The sequence below is a fragment of the Ascidia mentula genome, chromosome 9 (genome assembly GCF_947561715.1).
Source record: "Ascidia mentula chromosome 9, kaAscMent1.1, whole genome shotgun sequence".
NCBI lineage: Eukaryota > Metazoa > Chordata > Ascidiacea > Phlebobranchia > Ascidiidae > Ascidia > Ascidia mentula.
This window is the reverse complement of record NC_138574.1, coordinates 1,000,731-1,016,729: the sequence shown is the minus strand read 5'-3', so window position 1 is coordinate 1,016,729 and position 15,999 is coordinate 1,000,731. Positions and strand designations below refer to the sequence as shown.

Here is a 15,999-nt window from a genome sequence, read left to right as displayed (position 1 = left end):
GTTTCTAGTAAAACATAACAATGCACAAAATTTTACTTATTTGAGGATGAAAATCATAAAACAAAATAATAAATTTTCTACGCAAACTACCGCTCATGGGATCATACGAAAGTACCAGTTGGGAAAACCACCAGGTCATAGAAATAGTACTGAAAAACATCTCCAACCCATTGTACTTCATGTGAATATACCATGCTGACATCGTTTATACACATGCTCTTTTTTATATCCACAAATTTTGTGAGTGGGATGTTGAAGGAACACCAGTGCTGACAGTAAGCGAAACGGTAAAAGAATTCTTGCCGGTGAAAGTGAAAACATAACTCTATAATGTGACCCAAATGATTTATTCACCGATTGTTTTCAAGTAAAGTGATTCATTCAACATCTTTTTTAGCACATAAAATATTCTCTTGTGCTTATGTCACACCATACCTTTATTATTGTGTCATAATAACCATTTAAATGCGTCTGTAAATAACTCTAAGGGTCTCAGAGATATTTAACAGTGTCTCGATGGCCTGAGCGCGAATTGAGTCTCTTCGATTGTTAAATCTGCTTCTGCCTCGTTCTCACCAGCAAACCGCTGATTCCAAATAAACAGTTTATTATCAGGCTATGGGAATAAATCCCAAGCCGGCGAATAGCTTGTTGAGTCTCAGTAATATTAGCAGTGTAACAGTAATACGATAGAATCAAGTAGAGTCAAATAGAATAGAATGAATTTACCGGTCTAAACTGGGCTCTTTAACGCTCTCCATTATGAGAGCTGATTGGTCAATAATGTCACGTGATATCATGAGGCGCTTGAAGTAATATAATACAAGAACATAGGTGTGATGTGACATAAGCATAGGAGGACATTTTATGTGGTAAACAGGATGTTGAATGAATCACTTTACTATTCGATGGCTCAATGATTTGGGTCACATTGTGGGATTATGCAAGCGCTGGCCTCTGTGACGTATGTTACACACGCAAAACATTACGCAATACAAACACTGGTCTTTGTGACGTATGTTACAAGTACTTCCCCCCAGATTTGCAGTTGATGAATATAACATCAGCTGTGGGCGATTGAAAAAATTGTTAATGCGATTGAACGAGTGAAATTCAAATGGTGGGTACGGAAAAAAAATGATATAATACACAAATTTGGTATGTTATAGAGAAATCTCGGTTATAATGATGCACAAGGAAAAGTCACAACAAATGTGCAATGACATGCGAATACACAAAGGGTCATTAGCATGTCGTGGGGGTGATAACAATGCGAGAAGATTTATGGATAGGGCCATGCGCCTATGCAGTGGGAGGTGCGGCTGGTTCTTGCTGGGCATTTACATTTTGTAAATCAGGGTACAATTCATGCAAGGGATTATTTTCAGCCTCGTTTTGTACTGCTGCTTCAGGTTCGTTACCTGGTGCATTCCTATTGAAGGGATTTAAGTTTGTCCGAGCCCGTGCTATATAATGAGCAATAGTTGGTCTTACACGTGGGTATAGGCGTAGTCAGACATGCTTAATTGCAAAGCCTGTTAATATGACACCCCAAATTAAGGATAAAATGACTAAAATAGCCAAAATACTGCTCCAAAATGGGTCTGTTATAGAGGAGAGTGTCATTAATAACGTTTGTTTAAGTACTGAATGGATGCTGCTTGAAGATGCGCAAGTTTGCCACATCCGACGTTTTGGAGAAGTCCTTTTGCCTCCAAAATACGAGTCTAAGCGTTCATTCTGCCGTTTGGTCTGTGCCAGTGACGCAAGAATTGAGTCTAGATCCCTCAGCGGGTAATGAGGGGTTCCTATAGGAACATTCTATAGAATGTTGGAAGCTTCGATAAAGTTATCTTACTTAATCGACTTATTTATAGGAAGCAATTGCGGGGTTAATTGGTTGATATTCGTATCAACATGGGACATTGCATAATTAATAAACCGGTAGGTTTTTCCTTGTATTTTAAAGAGAAAAATCCTATTAGGTTGGTAGTGCTCTACAAACTGTACCTTTGAGTGTAATTCTCCGTTAGAGTACAGCTGCCAAACGGTTTGCTTCGAGTTAGCTGGCCAGGCTAATTCGGTAAACAAAGGACGTGTGGCAAATACATTATTATATTGTAAGGAGCGTAGTAGGCGTACATTTCGGTACGTGCAGCCGATCTCTGTGATAGTTTCTCCAGTAATGGCTGCTTTCTGTTGTCCCGTGAGTAATGATAAAGTAAGAGAGAGGTTAATGCGCGCGTTAGTTGCAAGTAGCAACGAGTGATAAGATTGCAGTTGACATTCTAGGTAAGATGCATCAGCATTCAGGTGTTGGAAACTTGATCGTAATTGATCATTTAAATCGTTTAGGTAAAAACCAATAGCAGTCAGCATGGCCTTTGCAGGCGGGCGTTAGTGCCTGATAATTGGGCTGGACAAAATCGCATGGAGTGGGATGTTTGTGCTCCAAAAAAGTAATAAGTGTTTGTAGTAATTATTTCTACAGCGGGACATGATATGGCTGGAATTTCTTTTAAATTTCTATCAAGGCGGAAACCATTAGCATGGCATTTTTTGGTCATATTGAGCAGGTGGCGATGGCAGGTTTCCGGGGGAATATCTCGTATTCCGCAACTTGTTGCGGCGAACAAATGCGCAAATTGAAATCAAGGTTAGTTGTGCCAGTGCACCAAAACATGGTTAATAATATAATTATGTACAAGGAGGGATGTCTTGTTAATTGCCTTTCCATTGGCAAGGGGGAGTGCATTTATTTGGGGACCAAAACGCGCGTGATAAAAAACATAAGTCTGAGTTATAACGCTGTCTATTTGGGGGATATCCCGAAAATGGCTTGCGCGGCTGCTGTGACGTACTGTACTGCTGCGGCTGCGGCTGCGGCTGCGGCTGCGGCTGCTGAAACAGCTGATAAGAGCTTCCGGTCGCGCGTTGCGGTGCTGTATTACGTGGCTGAAATGCGTTACGCCTGAACGGTTGTGCTTGCCTGTTGTAAGATTGATAATTTTGGCGATCTGAATAATGCGGTTTTTGCGTTCCCTGTCCTGTCGCTGAAGATTGAAACGTAGTTAACAATTCCTGTAGTTGACTTGTTAAACGTTGCATTTCGTTTGGCTGCGTGCGGTCGCTTGGCGCATTGGGGTTGGTATCTGAAATTCGATCTGCTAAAATTCCAATGTCTTCTAGCGAAGTATCAGGATTTTGTGACTTAATCAAGATTTGAATTTCTGTCGGCATACGTTGCAGAAATTCGTTTAACACTAATTTTCGTGCTAATTGATTAGTATGCGGGTTTTCAGCACAGGCGTTTGCCAAACGATTTAAATAAACACTTGGGAATTCGTTGGGGAGTTGGATAAGGTTTGAAATGTCCGTCTGCCAAATTTGGGCGCCCAATCCGGTAGCTTGCTTAATTATTGCCTTCTTAAGGGTAGTATACGGCGTATCAGTTACAGAGGCCTGCGAAATTAAATTCTGGAACTGGGACGTTTGCTCTTTCGAAAAACTTTTCAACAAAAAATCAAATTTGTCAGAATCGGAGGTAATTGCCATTTTCTGAAATTGTCTGTCAGCATATTGGAAGTATTGCTTATGGCTGTGGGCATTGGGCCAAAATCTAGCGAGCTGGAAATTTTGTTTTACCATCGGCTGTAGTTGCGCTTCATTTGCGGTGTTATCGTGATTGTGCGCCGGGGGAAATGACTGATTTGTTTCCGATGACAAACTACGCGGCGAAACTATGGGAATTTCTGCTTCGCTTGTTGACATGGCGACGGTTTGGCTTGGGGATAATGGGGTTACTGTTTTACTGCGTGTGCGCTTACTTACGGGCGAAAAAGTGGCTTCCTTTATGAATTTACTCAACGTGGTTGTTACAAGTTTGTTGGGTTCAAACCCAACACAAAGGTTGATAAAAAAATGGCGACTGGAGCAATATGCTGGCTTGGGGAAGATGGGTTGCAAATGCCGAAACAACAGGCGTTTGCATTAATTTGTAATTGCCAAAAACAACAGGCTTTTGCGTTAGCAGTCTGTAATTATTATGGTTTCCTATTGGTAGTGACAAACCGTTATGCCGGACAAACAATTGGCGCTAAACTATGTAAGTTTATAAAAATTTCCCTAGCGACCTAGGTCTTATGGGAGCTTTTAGGCTTATAAAGGGTAAAACACAATATGCACATTGAAAAAAAATGATCATGCAATAAAAAGTCGGTTATCAATAAATAATTAAATGCGTGTGCGAGCGATTATAGTTTTTGAATTATTCGTTTTTGTTATTGTCGAAGGTATTCTACCTCTCGTTGGGCAGAATTGCTGGGGTTGTTCCGATCTCCTTCGCTGTGCTGTTGGGTTCCAAGATGTTGAGTGGGGCGTCTTCCTTGTTGTGAAAACGAGTCCGCTGGTCCAAGTGGTGAACGTGATTTGGTTCTGATGTTGCGTGGGGGAGGTGTAGAAGGTTCCTTGCTTCCAGATGATTGTCTTCGGCGCCTAAGTGCGCTTGCCAAGAGGGGGGCCAAGGTTGAGTGGTTGCGCGGCCGGGAATAGAGCTGGAGTTCCTGGTCAAAAAATATTTGAGAAGTTGGAGACAGATTGTCACCTGGACTTCTGGTTTGGCGTGCTGGTCGCCTGGAGTTGTACGGGCTGCGTCGTCGGTTTGCCGGGTATCTTGGTGTACTGGCTGGTGAAACACGTCTGCTTCTTCTCTCTGATCTCAAGGGAGTTGCCGAAGACGGGGCACTATTGTAAATAACTCTAAGGGTCTCAGAGATATTTAACAGTGTCTCGATGGCCTGAGCGCGAATTGAGTCTCTTCGATTGTTAAATCTGCTTCTGCCTCGTTCTCACCAGCAAACCGCTGATTCCAAATAAACAGTTTATTATCAGGCTATGGGAATAAATCCCAAGCCGGCGAATAGCTTGTTGAGTCTCAGTAATATTAGCAGTGTAACAGTAATACGATAGAATCAAGTAGAGTCAAATAGAATAGAATGAATTTACCGGTCTAAACTGGGCTCTTTAACGCTCTCCATTATGAGAGCTGATTGGTCAATAATGTCACGTGATATCATGAGGCGCTTGAAGTAATATAATACAAGAACATAGGTGTGATGTGACATAAGCATAGGAGGACATTTTATGTGGTAAACAGGATGTTGAATGAATCACTTTACTCGAGAATATTCGATGGCTCAATGATTTGGGTCACATTGTGGGATTATACAAACACTGGTCTTTGTGACGTATGTTACACGTCCCAGATAACACACGAGCGATCGTCTTCCATTAGTGTTCCCACAGAATGTGTCTACCAGACACGAAGAACCATTAACCTTCCGCACGTGTGAATCACCTATATCCGGTTTATACATAACCTCGATGCCCCAGATTACATATTCTGTATTTATGTTCTTGTATTATATTATTTCAAGCGATTCAAGATATCACGCGACATTATTGACCAATCAGTTCTCAGGGAGAGCTTAAATAGCCTAGCGTGTACCTGTAATATCATTCTACGATTCTGCTAATATTCTACTTTATAACTGCAATTCACTCTGAATCTGGTAGAATCAACGTTCAAATTGCAGAGTTCGTAATGTACTACTGTCTTCATAAAACAGTTGGCGGATTTCAATACAATCGTTATCCAGAAAATTATCCAAGGTCTGATTTCTTTGCAAGACGAGTTAGAAGAAAATTATTGCAATACAAGAGACTCCTCCCGCGCTCACGCTATCGAGACACTGTTAAATATCTCTGAGACAGAGTTACTTACACACCCAACATCAAGTCAGTCCTCCGCGCATACAAATTTCATCCACAATGGCAGCATGCTTTTTCGTATCGCTTGACGAGCGACGTTGGCGTATTTCATCGTGATGAATCTATTTGTCCACGAAGACCTTGTAGTAGGGGATGAGTCGGAACTGTCTCGAAATTAGGCTTTGTTGTTCAGACGCATTAACGACAAAGATGGCATTTCGGGGCTAAGTTGGCCACACACATGTATGTAAACAAACATAAGGCAAAAGTAATGTTTTTGTTGCTGCCAGGCATATTGTAACTTAATAATCTGTTCTTCTGGCAAAGATAAAACGTAACTTTATTCACCGACGTTTCGCCTGTTATTCAACAAGGCTTCCTCAAGGTAATGGAATTCGATTTCGAAACGAGCGAGTTTAAACAAAATAGCCAAATCAATACAATGTCGTGTGGATTTCGCCAAACCAATTCACAGCCCAAATGCCTCATGGCAAAACGTGCACGCAGAGTCGATCTCTGCCTACTGTAGTGAACAGCAGGTACCCTTTAGTGACAAACTAAGCTTCCGCGGGAATTTGAGTTCCAACAGACCGCAGGGTATTTGCGCGGATCCCGGGCAAGTCGAAATGCACAGATTGAACGTTGAACGTTAAACGGTGGCGCACGGCTCTCTGAACAGATTTTTTTCGCTGTTCGCATGATGCCCAGCTACTGCTTCGGGTGGCTCGAATAAATGGAATTAGCGTCGCGGACGAGACTTGTAGCGCTCCCAACACCTTGACACAGAAAGATTGATCCTTTGTTGCTCTTAGTGTGTGGTGACTTAATTATCAACACACAATAGAGCGTTCAATCTTGTGGTTCGTGGTGCACAGCCTGTTTGGGTGCTGTTTGGGTTATTCCGACGGCCAAAGACTTGAGTAGGGGCACAAGGCCACAGAAATTGAGCAATGACAGGTCTGTGATGCCCATAGGTGTTGGAAAGGCACGAACGCTTGTTCAGAGATGTTCGAGAAGTGAAAGCGTGAAAACGGAAGCTCGCGTTGCAGTGAATCTCACGATACATTCGACCCGAACGATCATTGCTTGGCCATTGATTCAAAACGGACCCGCGTTTTATGAGTGAAGAGAAACTGCAACACGGAGCACAGAAAAAGGAGTTTGGCAGAATTATGCTAGGTCCGAAGTTTAACTTCGGCCACCGTTGGACACACGCGGAGTGTGCATAGCGAAGTGAGTGACGTGTTGAGGCACAAAAGTCGGCGTTATGAGTGTTTACAAAACGGGTTTGGCAGAATTATACGAGGCCCGAAGTTTCCCCTCGCGACTTCGGCCACCCGGCCCACGCGGAATGTGCGGAGTTTGTCTGCGCGTACAAGTGACGTCCTTGTTGACGCGTTCGGGCACAAAGACCGGTGTTGTTTCGCTATGCAATCTGCCCACAAAGTCATGCATATGATAAGATGTGGCAACCGTTAACCGGTTATGGTAAAAAGCGTAAGCGATTCGAACCAGGTCCTCTTACATTGCCTGCTTCCAACTCTTCTTTCTTTCTTTTTTTCAAAGTTGCTGTTATGCGTCTACGTATTTTCAACGATCGCTTGTGCATAGGGGGAGGTATCCATTTATACTGTATTTAGTCATTGGTTGTACATTTATTTGTGCAGTGCGAGCTCACGCTGGAGGCCGCAAATTAAAAAAAAATCGCACTTTACTGTATACAGTCAGACACTCACGCCCGGTGTAAAATCAGACAACTAGACGATTGTGATGAGTGGTCTCATGACGTGCTTATCCACTTTTATACAATTCTAATATGCGGTCTTCAGTTTATTGAATGTACAAGTTTGACGCTTTTATTACAATTCTTAAAAAACATGGTTTGCACTCGACCAACAAACAAGACAGAACTTGCAGTAACACGACAAAGCAGTTTTTTTTGTAGCAGCATTTAACATTTTCACCTTTAACCAAGAACAAAATCACAACAAACATTTCATTACAAACACCTTAATTTTGTCCCAGTATAAGAGATAAAATGACACTTGTAACATCCATCGTCTGGTCCTCAGTGAGGACAATGTCCCAAGCATCCATGTAACTGTCAAGAAGTACATCAACCTGGTAACAAATGGACAACTTGTTTGTAGCGAGGCATGTATGTCTAGGGTAGTTAAGGCGTTGAGGATAATTTGTTTTGCTTTCATGGCCAAAACATCACATTAACCAACTACACGAATAGCGTTAATGAGTATATTGGGAGTTGTGATATTCATATTAAGAATGTCTATCCTTGGAAACAGTAATTAATATTTTCATCCACATTAGTATTGCGTTGTCACGCTACGTTTAACATATTTTTCTTTTTAGTTATTATTCATTGTACCAAAGTGTACAAGGATGTCTCACCTTCTCATTTAAATACCCAATTTTAAGGCAAGTGGAAACATCTTCAACCCCATCAGCCATGTGCAGGTCTCCCATTGAATCACCGAGCAACAGAATATTGTGGCGGTGACAGATATTTTTGAAATATTGAGAGTGACAAAGTGATCCCTCATTCTTGTTGAAAACGTGGATGAGATCTCCTTTAAATCCAACCATGTGACCCTGTTGGCAGCAATGAAATATTTTAAATATTACGGAGGGCTGGAATTTACCTGACTAATGCTTCCTGACACTTAGTATATTAATCACTACTTTTAAAACATTTGCCAGGTTTTCTGCACACTCATTTTTAATTTAAAACATGCTAGTGACAGTTACATTGCTGCTGTTATTAGCTCATATAATAGAAATATTAGATATAAGAGCACAGTTTTTATTAAAGCATAGACAGATATTTTGTAACTCACTTTCTCATTAAAGTCAATAAAGTTGGCAACAATTTTCATGTTGGGATAAAAAGTAGATTTTTGTGTAATAACTTCCTGCAAGATATCCCCAACCCCAGCGGAGAATATAAGCAAGGGGATGGAATGTTCATTGAGGAGATGGAACATCTCATGGCAGTTGTCCCTACATTGAAAAACACGTTACAAAGTAAATACATAAAAAATAAGTTAAATGTTTGTAGAAACGATTAAAATGTGACGAAACAAGTGGTACCAATGTTATCCATTCCTCTTTCTCTTTTGTTTTTCTTGCGTTTTTAGTGTTTATGCGCTTAATGCATTATTGTTGACATAACCCTGAGGAAGTCTTGCCGGATGGCAGATGAAACGTCGGTTTTCAAATAAAACTTTAGAAACTTAAGTGCCAGAAGAGCAATTCTGCTTGATTAAAATGTTTGCCGAATGTCAAATTTAAAGGCAGCTATATGTGATGCAAAGTGTAAGCACTTACTTTAATCTGACAGCAGATTCCTGGACAGCCTGCGCAATGTGATCTTTTTCAATATTAGCTTCACACATCAGTACATGGGCCTTTTCCCACCTGGAAACGACAACAAAACATGAAACTGACGTTCTGAAACCAAGGAAATAACTTGCACATTACCATCACCATTCAATCATGTATGGTTTCTTTTCTTCATTGGTCATGGTGTGGTCAATTTCAATGGCGTAATATTTATTTTTTAATTTGTGCAAGGCAAGCTTAGAACTTTCTGGCATAACCACAGCTGACTCCAGTATACCTGCACAGAAAATTGAATAGTTTTAGGTACTGTATATACAATATACATACAGAATGAACAATTCTTGTTATGTATATTTCTAACTCATATAGAATCCCCCTATTTATAGTCAAAGTTCAGCTTGCTTTACAACATTTTTTTGTCACAGTGTTTTCGTAATGAATATTTTCTCAACGGTCATACACTTGCATGCAGTATCATAAACCCATATGCAAGTTCTGTAGATTAACATTATAGTAAAAAGAAAAGAGTCGTAATAATTGCTTTGAACTAACCATGGCAACTTGGGCATATTTTACCATTGTAAGAATGTCGACTTAGAGTTCGATCAAAATCACTGATAACCTGAAACACAAAATACATTTGGGCTATTACGGCCACTGTCAATGGATAACAAATTGATCACACAAGTTATGCAACAACTTTTTTTTATTTTGCAAAAGAAAATATTTTGAAAATGTCAACCATAAAGTTTATGGTGACTAATCCTAACCTGAAGTGACTTTGAACCCCCTTCAATTAAGGCTTTGATTTTTCTGCAAACTGCTTTCTCATCTTTCATGTGGACATTTCTGCTTGCCGATAAAACATCCATTGATCTTGATAAATGATGTGCTTTAGTCTTTGGACTGTATTTCAAGAGCTGTGAAATATGTTGTTGTTTTAGATTGATTGCAAGTAAAAACATAGCGAAAAAATATATCAAAAAATACTAAAAAATTGCACTTGTCCCTACAAACGTTTGTTTTGTCTTCAAGATACAAATTGTTATGTTTTATTGTAACACTTACGCAAATTTCATATTAACCATATTATTGTGTAATGTACCAATAAACATTGATGTAATGTACCAATAAACAGTTTGCATACCTTGAATGTTGAAGCAAATGCTTTGTAAAGTTGATACGAAGTGGTTACGCTTTTCTTGGACATACGCACGTGCGAAACCATAGAAATAATACAACAAAATACAGTCAACTTTACTTTCAGATTTGCATGAAACCAGCTTAAGAAGTAAATTTTTGTGTTTGTGTTTTAATTGAAGTAGCATGGAATCATCTTTTCAGTTTGACTTAATGGACAGAGTTTAGTAGCAAATATTCTAAAACGGTTCGTATCGCCTGGGGCAGTTTGACCAATAATGATGTTCCCATTTTATTTGTGTTTCGACTGTACCTTGCCATTGGCATCAGAAATGGCCAAACGTTGGCGAAGAAGCTTCAGTCGCGTTTCGGGAATTATCAGAACTTTTACGCTATTACTGTCAGTGTTATGTTTGCTGCATATATATCAGGTATGGATATATTTATTGTTCAACGATATTCGTAGCTTCTTGGCAAAATTGGAAATTGCTTTGCAGGGCAATGTAGACAGCAAAAGAAAGTTGGAAAATGTAAAGCAAGAAAAGCACATGCTGTTTCTGGCTCATGAACACGCAGTCAATAATAAAGGTAACCAGTGCTTTAAATTACTTGCTTCTTGGTATTGTGACATGTTTTACTGTGAAACTTAAAATTGTTTACAATAGTCCTTTATATCGTGTGAAATGTGGGATTTGCGGTACTGTTGTGCCAGACATGGATTTGTTACAATCTGGAACATATTTTTTATACTTTTGTTGAATTTTTTACCGTAATAACTTTCTCCTTATCAGGCAAACCGCAGCAGCATCAAAGTCAAAAGCTTCCAAAACATAGAAACAAGTCCCATGTGATTGCGGAACAGGAAAAACCAACTTGTTTAAACAAACCTGCAGGGCTGGTGTTTGTAAAGACTCACAAAACAGGTTCGTCAAGCATGCATCAAACTTACGCCTTAAGCATAATGCGGTTTATCCATCCTTAAAACGCAAAGGTCGTGTGTATTGCCGTTTTGTGTATATTGAAACCCTATCGATCGAAACAAAACCGTTTTATTCCACATAATTATAAATAATACAATTAATAAATGTTTATGACAACTTCTCAAAACGTGTTTTTTTATAGCAAGTACAACAATCACAAACATCATATTACGTTACGCTGAAAAGCGACGCTTAGTGGTCGGTTTACCTCCAGATCGAAGATGGGAGTTAGGGGGTTACCCGGCAGTGTTTGACCCGGCTATTGTCACCCCCAAAGTAAAAAGATATGAAGTGCTTTGCCACCATATGAGGTAAATCAAGTCTGATATTAAACTCTTACATTTTCTGAAACGAAAGTTGCATTGTATTTACGTAAACTTTATTTTCTGCCTCTATAAAGCATTCCAAAATTAGGTTGTAATACGTCAATACTTCAGCTCTCACCAATAAATTTAAACAGTTCTCTAATTTGTTTTGTTGCTTAGATACAACCAACATCGTGTGAAGAAAATTATGCCATCAAACACTGCCACAATCACAATATTACGCGATCCCAGTGAATGTTTCGAGTCTGGTTTCGCTTTCTTCCGGGATTGGCCATACTCAGCGTGGTTCGATGACCTCACAAACCCCAGACTGCTTGGCAAGTTCTTGGAACGTCCTCAGCATTATTACAACACATCAACACCTTGGTACTTCCGGGCAAAAAACTACATGGCGTTCGACCTCGGTATGCGTAGAATATAATCACGTGTTAAAAAAAGGTTATACAGGTTCTAGGAAATCGCAGTTTTAGCCCCTGTGTATTTTCATACGTAGCAACACAACCAAGTCACCATAGCAACATCGAAATTTCGTTGTATAATACGACATTTGAGAAATATAATAGGTCTATTTGCTTGAACCAAGCTATACCCTGACAGGCTGTTGACCAATAACCGTATTAACAGTTTTTGTGTAAAGCTGCTAGGATTCATTACACAGTATATCGACTTTTGCGTTTCTGTTTTACATTCTGTAAGTTTCAGAAAGTGACCAAGCCTTTTGAGGCGAAACATAATTAAGTATACAGACGGAGCAGAATTCTATTTGAATTGGCAGTCAGAAACTGATGATGTGTTTAAGGCTTGGTTGATGCTTACAAATTTACACAGAAAAAAAATGTTTTTTTTTCACACGAGTTTAATAATCAATATTTGACCCAGGTTTCGACCAGGAGCGGACAGATTCCACGTACGCCAAATATGCTGTGCGTAAAATGGATGAGTGGTTTGATCTCGTACTTATTACAGAAAAGATCGACGAATCTCTCATTTTACTTAAAGGTGAGTAAGCTTGAAGATTGTCCCGCAGAAGGCTATCGAATGTGTGATCACTTTGCTTGGTTCAAAAGAATTTGAATACATTTCATTTACCAATGCTCGAGCAAAACTAACGACGCAGTTTTACGCCCAAAGATAGAAGTCTGTTAATTCTTGTTCTACTTCTGTTTGAGCTGTTTTACATAATTCTAGAACTTCTTTGCATGAATTCATACGACGATATCGTTTACATCCGGTTAAAAGTGCGCCAACCAGCGGCGAAAAGAAAAACCACCGACGAAGAGAAACAAAAGATTCGCGAATGGAATTCACTGGACGCTAAATTGTACAAATACTTCGCGCACAAATTGGATAAGAAAGTAAGCATTGCAATTGTTTCTTATTGAACCTTGTTTCGTGGTTCTGGTAACTTCATTAACAACGCTGGTGTTTACGTTTCGATATTTGGCACCATCGGTTGTAACTTTATGTGACCTACCCGTCCCAGTGCAACATTTACACAAGACGTCGCCAAAATACTGAAAAAACTTTTTATACTGTACGCCGTGTAGTTTTTAAGCAGTTCTGTTCTAGCAAAACCGTTTATTTTTACATTATTTATTTGTTTCGCCGCAGTGCTTTGAAGTTTGATACGTTCGGGTATATATTTCTAAACTTTTTTGCCCCACTGAAAAAAATGTCTGAATCCACCACTGGTGCTAAGTAAACGTTACAATACCCGTACACATCTGATGTTAATATTTTTACCTTTCCAACCCTAATGCTTGTTTTTAGATTGAAACATTTGGGAGAGAGAGGATGGACCGGGAAGTTACGAACTTTCAAAAACTCCTCGATGAAACGATGACAAGGTTTGTTGGGGTTTTCCAGGTTATACTACTTTGCTGATTGACTGAATTATGTCAACTACTTTAAAAACTTTTGAAAAAAATGAATGATGAAACTTAGTTTGCCAGACAGGCCACAAAAAACACTGAACTTATTGGATGACTCACTTACATAAATAGGAAACCGACTTAAAGTCGTGTGTGCAGTTGGAACTCTACACCTTTCATATGACGATCATTGCTCTTTTTGGACATCTGGTCAAACTTTTCCAATTTTATTCAGGTGTGTCGATGAATATGACGCGGATAACATGAAACCGTGGGTTAGTCGGATCAGGTTAAACGAAAATGTCGGTCACCATTGTAAGAAATTGTCTTGGGGCGAGGTAGGAGAATTATATAATGTCAATATCTGAACCTCTTGGGCGGCTAAAAGAAGTCACTATGTGCTAAATAAAAATGTTACTGACGCGTGGTTTGTCCATATTTCCACACAAAACATAATTGCCGATGATACGCATACTAAATATGCCACTTGTTGCACGTCAAGTACATCAACTTCAACGAATCGTAAGTTCTAAACCTGCTCCTAAAGTCGTTTAATATAATGATGTTGGCTGCATTTTCTCGTCGTCGTCATTATGCGGGTATGACTTGATAATATTTTACTTCTAGGTGAAGTTCGGCGACTATCTTCGTGAAAAGCAATTAGAATATACCGATACCTTATCCCTCCATCAACCCAACTACGACGAGATGAGTACTTTACTGCGAGATGCGCAAATCAAAGTTATTGGAGAAGAGGGGATTAGGAAGTCTGTGTAATATGACGTATTTCATCTTGCTGAAAGGATTCGCACTGTGTTACAACCTGGATTGTTTTAGCGGTTTTTAGTTTGTGCAATATCGTTTTTTCTTTGAACATAAAATGTTTGCTTTCAACATTATAGAAATTTACACTTGCTTCAACAAAATTTAAACATATCTTTTTCATTTTTCCCGAGTAACCTGTTTTGTTGTTTCTGTATTTTCATCCCCCTAAAAACAACAATTTATATGTTTACAATGCTATTTTCTCATCTGTTGACTTATCTTTAAACAAATTTTGTAGAGGCAAAGTGACTTGTTAATGGAAACTACAGTCAAACACTGAAGTTAACCATCCTGTTTTGACCAACGCACTTGATTTTTGGTAAAATTGAGAATTGTTTCGAAATTACAATCACTGCTGTGAATAAAACGAAGTTTGGCTTCAGGAAAACAGCGTAACAAAAACTCCCATTCGAGTCCGTGCATCAAAATAGAAATTCTACCGCAAGACAATTAGATTACAAAGTGGCGTGAGTTTTATTTGAATGCGATTAACTGCTGAACATAATAAAATACCCATGATTAAATTTTTAATTTAGAGGTAAAGAGGTTGGAGAAGTGTTGCAGGTTATTGTGCTGTTTAGTAGTTACACTTATACACTATCCTTACGCCAACAACTCATTTCTTAGTTAAAACATTGCATCAAATTCCTTAAACGATCGTCGACGTAACTGTTCTAAGTTCTTAGACCAGCACACGTATTTTGGGGCATATGAGCATTAATGTGCACCGCTTAGTTGTGACTGACAAAAAGGCGGGAAAATTGAATGATAAGAGATTCAAAATTTTCGTTTTGAAGTGTATTTGGTAGCGACATAATTTTATGATTTAATGAAGTCAGACAACCATAAACCTACATGTATGTAATGTATAGGGGCGATTTTGTCACATTGGTTAAAGCAATAGGAGGTCAATCACCAGGTTTTCATACAGTCTCAGGCAATTAGGTCCGGACCACAGGGGGCGTAACTTCTACCATGACATCCTAGTCAATATGTTGCTATTACAACACCATATACTCATTACATGTTATACCCCACTTATTACATGGAATTACTGTACGTTATATGCAAAGTAGGTGTTATAAATTTTGAATATCGAACCACAGTGGAACGGAATAAGGATAGGACTTGCCTTGGGGCGAAAACATTCATCGAATAAGTTTCGAAGTTTACAAATGACAAATGCAGCGGAAAGAAAAAGTAGCCATGTTGAAAATCATTGTTTCGTGAAACTGAGTGATTAAAAGTGGTTTGACAAATCCCCAAAGCTTAGTTTGCTCCAATATTGTCAACAAAAAATGAGCAAAGAGAAAGATGTCGGTGTCCTGCACCGCGATATATCAGGTATTATCGTATCGACTGTACACTTTGACGATATAAGTATCAAAATCGCAATATATTCAGGTGTTATCAATGCCGCGGCCGCGATATATTCGGGTATTATCGATATCGTGTATGTGACGTCACTGACTGTTGTCTCAACGCATTTTCTCCCTATATTACTCGACCGCGAAACAAGGCAACATGTCTATTGCGAGGCCGGGAGGCGCCACCGGTTTATCGGGGCAGTAGATAACTTTTTGCTGGTAAAAAAGTGGGAAAGTGGAACAACCGGTTCTCGGAAAAACCTTAAACTTTTCTCTTGGTTTTGAGCCAGGCGAAAAACGACGAAAGAAGGTCGATTCTACTTTTTCGTCGTATCGCCATCAGCGCTATTCGGTTTTAACG

The 15,999-nt window shown here is 39.4% G+C and overlaps 2 protein-coding genes across 2 annotated transcripts; one reads left to right on the top strand and one right to left on the bottom strand.

The window, feature by feature from the left end:
• Positions 1–7,608: 7,608 nt before the first annotated feature.
• Positions 7,609–10,342, bottom strand: LOC145913156 (cytosolic 5'-nucleotidase 3-like). The gene is made up of 8 exons (XM_083000713.1): positions 10,277–10,342; positions 9,900–10,049; positions 9,682–9,751; positions 9,274–9,406; positions 9,115–9,204; positions 8,625–8,787; positions 8,179–8,379; positions 7,609–7,890 (listed from the first exon to the last, which is right to left on the bottom strand). Exons 1-8 carry the CDS (start codon positions 10,337–10,339, stop codon positions 7,780–7,782), a joined length of 981 nt encoding a protein of 326 aa, XP_082856839.1. The 5' UTR covers positions 10,340–10,342; the 3' UTR covers positions 7,609–7,779.
• Positions 10,343–10,587: 245 nt separating this feature from the next.
• LOC145913155 (galactosylceramide sulfotransferase-like) lies at positions 10,588–14,694 on the top strand. The gene is made up of 10 exons (XM_083000712.1): positions 10,588–10,700; positions 10,767–10,857; positions 11,061–11,192; positions 11,392–11,560; positions 11,735–11,979; positions 12,455–12,574; positions 12,764–12,930; positions 13,346–13,422; positions 13,682–13,784; positions 14,074–14,694. The coding sequence occupies exons 1-10, from the start codon at positions 10,602–10,604 to the stop codon at positions 14,221–14,223; spliced, it is 1,353 nt and encodes a 450-aa protein (XP_082856838.1). The 5' UTR covers positions 10,588–10,601; the 3' UTR covers positions 14,224–14,694.
• Positions 14,695–15,999: the final 1,305 nt, after the last annotated feature.